The sequence below is a fragment of the Schistocerca nitens genome, chromosome 2 (genome assembly GCF_023898315.1).
Source record: "Schistocerca nitens isolate TAMUIC-IGC-003100 chromosome 2, iqSchNite1.1, whole genome shotgun sequence".
NCBI lineage: Eukaryota > Metazoa > Arthropoda > Insecta > Orthoptera > Acrididae > Schistocerca > Schistocerca nitens.
Window position 1 is genome coordinate 776902943 of NC_064615.1, and position 6000 is coordinate 776908942.

At 46.3% G+C, this 6000-nt stretch overlaps 1 protein-coding gene across 1 annotated transcript in view; it reads right to left on the reverse strand.

The window, feature by feature from the left end:
• The window catches only part of LOC126235324 (lactosylceramide 4-alpha-galactosyltransferase-like), a 367311-nt gene extending 361808 nt beyond the window's left edge, over window positions 1-5503 (reverse strand). Inside the window, exon 1 of the mRNA XM_049944046.1 lies at window positions 4812-5503. Within this exon, the coding sequence (XP_049800003.1) occupies window positions 4812-5503 (692 nt within the window). The remainder of the gene's footprint in view (window positions 1-4811) is intronic.
• Between the last annotated feature and the right edge of the window lie 497 nt (window positions 5504-6000).

Consider the following 6000-nt stretch of genomic DNA (forward strand, 5'->3'; position numbering starts at 1 on the left):
TCTGGCCACCGTGTATACGTACATCCATTTTTACAATATTTGTGGATTTAAGTTAATTTATCGCCGTGTGCTCATTAGGCCAATGGAGGCCAACGAACGACAAAGTCTGAATTCAGCCGAACGTTGGTTGCCAATGCAATTGCGTTCGGCCTCTCATCCACACCAAACGAAGAGCTTGGGGCCAAGGGATTCGGCTATGTGAATTTGCATTTGACTCCGATAACTTGCCGACGTTGCTCCCGTTTTGTTATCGTTATAAAGTAGCATTTTAATTAAAATTTCGCCGGCCGATACTGTGAGGGAAAAGAGGATTTAGCAGTCGTCGCAAGTGCAGCATTTATTTTAGTGCAAGAAGCTGATCGTCAGAGAAAAAAGAAGACGCTGGAGGACGCCTGCTTTTAAAAAGTAGGGAGGAGTGTGGTGAGAACAAATTAATGTCTGACCTGAAAACTGAATTAGAATATGGGCTATTTCATATTTCTTTCCCAAATGAAAGCCAGAGATTTCGAACTTTTATTGAATTGTGTAGCCCCTAAAATTTCCAAAAGATAACACCCCTTTCAGGAGAAATGTAACTGCAGCAGAACGTTAATAGTCACTCCCAGTTTTTTTCTCTTTGTCATTCACGGCGAAAAGATGTCAATAAAGATACCGTATTCTTTTCAACATCTCGCATATCACTAAGTAATAACCGAGTTATTCCCCTCCAAGCGTCTAGTCTTTTCAGTTCGGTTTTGCAGCCGCATTTCTTAAGGGCCCATTAAAATTCCCGTTCACGTTAAAACTCTTAGGCCTATCAGCTTTAATGCTCTCTCGATTTTCCACGCTATACTCCAGCATTTTTAAACACAAAAAATACGCACCTTTAGAGAGAGAAGGCATTGCCTACAGGGAAAACAGCGATTGCTGAAATTAAAGTTTTTCAGGGCGGCCACAAGTCGCACTCAGTACGTTTTATTGAGTGATTTAGGTCTTTGACTTAATAGCCAACTACTGTACTTTAAATTATAAATTCCAGAGTTTCTGATGATGCTCATGTTAAATAAAAAACATTAAGTGCAACTTGTGTCTATCCTGAAAAATTTAGCAGGGCGACCCATAGATTTCAAGGGCCTTCAAACTTTCTTAGCTCATGAGTTAAATATCACAAATACTGATTCTTCAGTACATTGTTTTCCAGGTAATTAAATTCTGCCTGCATGGAACACTGTGAACAATTTATTTATTTATTGAATGTAGCGTTATACATAAACAATAGTACGCGCAATGTTAATAATAACAGCTACTAAAAGAAACAAACCTAATATTCACTGGAAAACGTTTGTAGCATAATTCATTATACTGATTTTAAAAGTCTTTTTGAAATTGTCAATGCCAGCTAAACAGTTTCGGGCAACTATAGATAGAACAATGAATCTTCCATTCTTGCGCCACTGAAGCTCATTTTAGAAGCAAGTTCATGCTCTGTTGATAACTGTGCTAGCAGATTAAGTTTCTATTGGTTTAAAATTATTGCTAAATGTTTTTTGATTAATGTAATTTACTAAATCCTCTTTCAGCTTAAGCAACAGTCACTGGTAGGGTAATGAAGATCCTGAGTGCAGTACGAAGCTTCGGATTGTAAATTTGATTTAGGAGAAGAAATGGAAGCCCTTTGTTTACTGTTGTCTTTGTACAGTCCAGAAAAGTAGCAGTACTGACTTCAGTATCTGTATTTCTTTGATAAGATTATGACTCATGTGATCAGGAAAAGTTCTGATCATTTTCTTAACGGCATCACGATCCATATGAGAAACAATCTTGCTATGATCACGCCAAAAATCTCTTATTGAAACAGTTTGTTCATCAGTTTCATCTGAGAGTGTCAGGCGTTCCACTAACACCCCAGTCAAATTCATCAAGCTCTTACCTCCTTATTGTAACGGTCAGAGCTTTAATGTTTTTTTTTCATTTACAAGAGAAATAACTGTTGACTACAGAATCAAACTTAGATGGTCTACATTCCAAACATTCAAGAGAATCAGTGTTCCAAATTTGGAGCAGTAATTGATCAACATTGCCCAAGAAAAGTTGAACAAGCTATAAAATCTTTTTGTTGCGTCGATATATTTTCTGTTATTTCAATTTATAAACTAACAAAATCATTGACCGCAATTGCTTGTACGAACGTCCAGCACAGACAGTTCACCGAAAATTTTCATCTTCAAAAAAATGAGAATTGAATAAAGAGCAAAAATAGATATAGAGACAATTTTTTTCCATCCTGAACTAACGAGCATTCGACCCAGCATCTGCTCTACGAGAGGGGTCCGAACGCCAACCAGCTACCTACGCTTTGATGTTGCCGTCAGCAGATCGAACCGTAACCAAGGCCAACCGCTTCGTTGGCTCCGATTTACCGTCCGCACACAATAAGCAAATCTGTGGCAACGAAACGGTTGTCTGTCGTTCGTTGGCCATTGTTGACCTAGTGTGTACACGCGTTTACAAACTTTTCACGCTGTTTGTCCCTGACTACCCTGTGTACGTACATTGAGTTTTCCAAGTATATAGATTCAAGTTATTTGACCGAGAAACACTTATTGTCAAAAGTGCGATCATACGGAGTATCAAGTGAAATTTCTGACTGGATTGAGTACTTTTTGGTAGGGAGAACACAGCATCTTGGAAGGTGTGTCATCATCAGATGTAGAAGTAACTTCGGGTGTGTCCCAGGGAGATGTATTGGGATCCTTGCTATTCGTGTTGTATATTAATGACGTTGTTGACAGTATTAATAGAAACATCAGACATGTCGCATACGACGCACTTACGTATAATGAAGTACTATCTGAAAGAAGCTGCATAAATATTCAGTCAGTTCTTGATAAGATTTGAAAGTGGCGCAAAAATTGGCAACTCGCTTTAAATGTTCGGAAATGTAAGATTGTTCACTTCCCAAAACTAAAAAACCATAGTGTCCTATGACTGTGATGTCAGTGAGACACTGTTGGAGTCGGCCAACTCGTACGTGGGTGTAACAGTCTGTAGGGATATGAAATGGAATGATCACATAGGGTCAGTAGTGGGTAAGGCAGGTTGCAGACTTGAGCAATACTGAGGAAGTGCAATCAAAAAATGTTCAAAATGTGTGTGAAATCGTATGGGACTTAACTGCTAAGGTCACGAGTCTCTAAGCTTACACACTACGTAACCTAAATTATCCTAAGGGCAAAGACACACACCCATGCCCGAGGGAGGACTCGAACCTCCGCCGGTACCAGCCGCACGGTCCATGACTGCAGCGCCTTAGACCGCTTTTTTTTCATTTTTTTTAATCTCATTTTGTTCGTTTTCGTACGTTGCATCTGCTCGGGGCGGATGTCGCAAGACATCCGTTTCAGTTCGTCGTTGATCCATTAACTCAGTGTTTTTATTACAGAAGGCAGCTACCCATATGACCGAACACGCTGAGCTACCGTGCCGGCATCCGCCCGGCTAATCCCGCGCGGGGAAGTGCAATCAGTCTACAAAGGAGATTGCTTACGTGTCACTCGTGCGACCGGCACTAGAATATTGCTCAAGTTCGTGGGACCATACCAAATAGGATTAACAGGGGATATTGATCCTATACAGAGAACGCAGCACGAATGGTCCGGGTTTGTTTAATCCATGGGAGATACCGAAAGAACTGCACCGGCAGAATCTTACAGATAAACGTAAACTATCCGAAGAAAACAAAATTTCAAGAACCACCTCTAAATGATGTTTAGAAATGTGGCACAACTCCCTACGTATCGCTCACATAGTAATCACGAGGTTAAATTGGAATAATTAAACCACGCACAGACGCATTCGAACAATCAGTCTTCCCGCGCTCCGTACGTGAGTGGTAAGTGAATAAACCCTAATAAGTGATACAATAGCTCGTAGCCTCTGTCGTGCGCTTCACGGTGGTTTGCGTAGTAGACGTAGAAGTTTATCTACGAGAAGGTTTAACTTTGAGGTTCGCCGATGACATTGTGATTCTGTCAGAGACAGCAAAGGACTTGGAAGAGCAGTTGAACGGAATGGACATTGTCTTGAAAGGAGGATATAAGATGAACATCAACAAAAGCAAAACGAGAGTAATGGAATGTAGTCGAATTAAGTCGGGTGATGCTGAGGGAATTAGATTAGGAAATAAGACACTTAAAGCAGTAAAGGAGTTTTGCTATTTGGGGAGCAAAATAACTGATGATGGTCGAAGTAGAGAGGATATAAAATGTAGACTGGCAATGGCAAGGAAAGCGTTTCTGAAGAAGAGAAATTTGTTAACATCGAGTATAGATTTAAGGGTCAGGAAGTCGTTTCTGAAAGTATTTGTATGGGGTGTAGCCATGTATGGAAGTGATACGTGGACAATAAATAGTTTAGACAAGAAGAGAATAGAAGCTTTCGAAATGTGGTGCTACAGAAGAATGCTGAAGATTAGATGGGTAGATCACATAACGAATGAGGAGGTACTGAATAGGATTGGGGAGAAGAGGAGTTTGTGGCACAACTTGACTAGAAGAAGGGATCGGTTGGTAGGACATGTTCTGAGGCATCAAGGGATCACAAATTTAGTATTGGAGGGCAGCGTGGAGGGTAAAAATCGTAGAGGGAGACCAAGAGATGAATACACTAAGCAGATTCAGAAGGATGTAGGTTGCAGTAGCTACTGGGAGATGAAGAAGCTTGCACAGGATAGAGTAGCGTGGAGAGCTGCATCAAACCAGTCTCAGGACAGAAGACCACAAGAACAACAAAGGTTTAACGTGTGCGCTGTACGCGAACCGGCAGGCACGCACCTGGTGACGACGACGTCCAGGTCGAGGTAGGTGCCGCCGAACTTGTAGAGCGTGAGGAAGCGCAGCACGTCGGAGGCGTGGGAGCGCGGCCAGCGCGAGGCCCGCAGCGCGCCGCCGCGGTACCAGCCGGCGAGCGGCGTGCCGCGCACGTAGCGCTCCAGGCTGACGCGGCGCAGCCGCACGTTGCCGTAGTGGCGCAGCTGGCGCGCCGCGCGCGACCACGACGCGTTGGCGGCCGCGGGCGCCGCCGCCATCAGCAGGTAGACGGCCAGGTGCGGGTTGGCGCGCGCCGCCGACTCCACGGCGCACGCCTGCCGCGGCGTCAGCGTCACCTCGCCGTCCGTCGCCGACGCGCACGACGTCTCGTGGAAGAAGATGGCGGCTCCCGCGTGCTCGGCCGGCTCCGCGCCCACGTCGGGCAGTGCCCACGGATCGTCCGCCGTCGGGGAGACGGAGCCGGGCGCGGCGTCGTCGGAGGCGGCGCCGCCGTGCTCGTAGCACGCGATGCCGTCGGCGGAGGCGCCGACGCCCGTGACGTCGGAGAAGGCGGCGCCCGCGCCGGCCAGCACGGAGCGCAGGAAGGCGTCGTCGTTGGCGGCGGCCCACAGCGTGAGCAGCAGCGCTGCGGCGGCCGCCAGCGCCAGCCCGGCCGCCAGCGTGGAGCGGCGCGCCAGCAGGCACGGCGCCCGCATCTCGCGAACCAGCGCACCCTCCCGCGTCCGCGTACGCGGCGCTACTGACCGCCACCTCGCCGGCGAGGGTCCTCTCCGGCCCAGTGCGCATGCGCGCCGCGCACGCGCCCCGCCACCTGACCCTGTGCTTAACAGCTGACTGCCACTTCCCCTGCCGCGGCGACAACCTTTCGCGACGACTACCTTTTGCTTCCGAAACGCCCGTGTGATCGGCTGGCTGGCTTCCGGCCATTCGTAGGTGTCTCTAACAAGGGAACCTCCCCATCGCACCCCCCTCACATATAGTGATAATTGGCACAGTGGATAGGCCTTGATGAACTGAACACAGATCAATCGAGAAAACAGGAAGAAGTTGTGTGGAACTATGAAAAAAATAAGCAAAATATACAAACTGAGTAGTCCATGCGCAAGATAAGCAACATCAATGAGAGTATTACTTCAGGAGCGTCGTGGTCCTGTGGTTAGCGTGAGCAGCTGCGGAACGAGAGGTCCTTGGG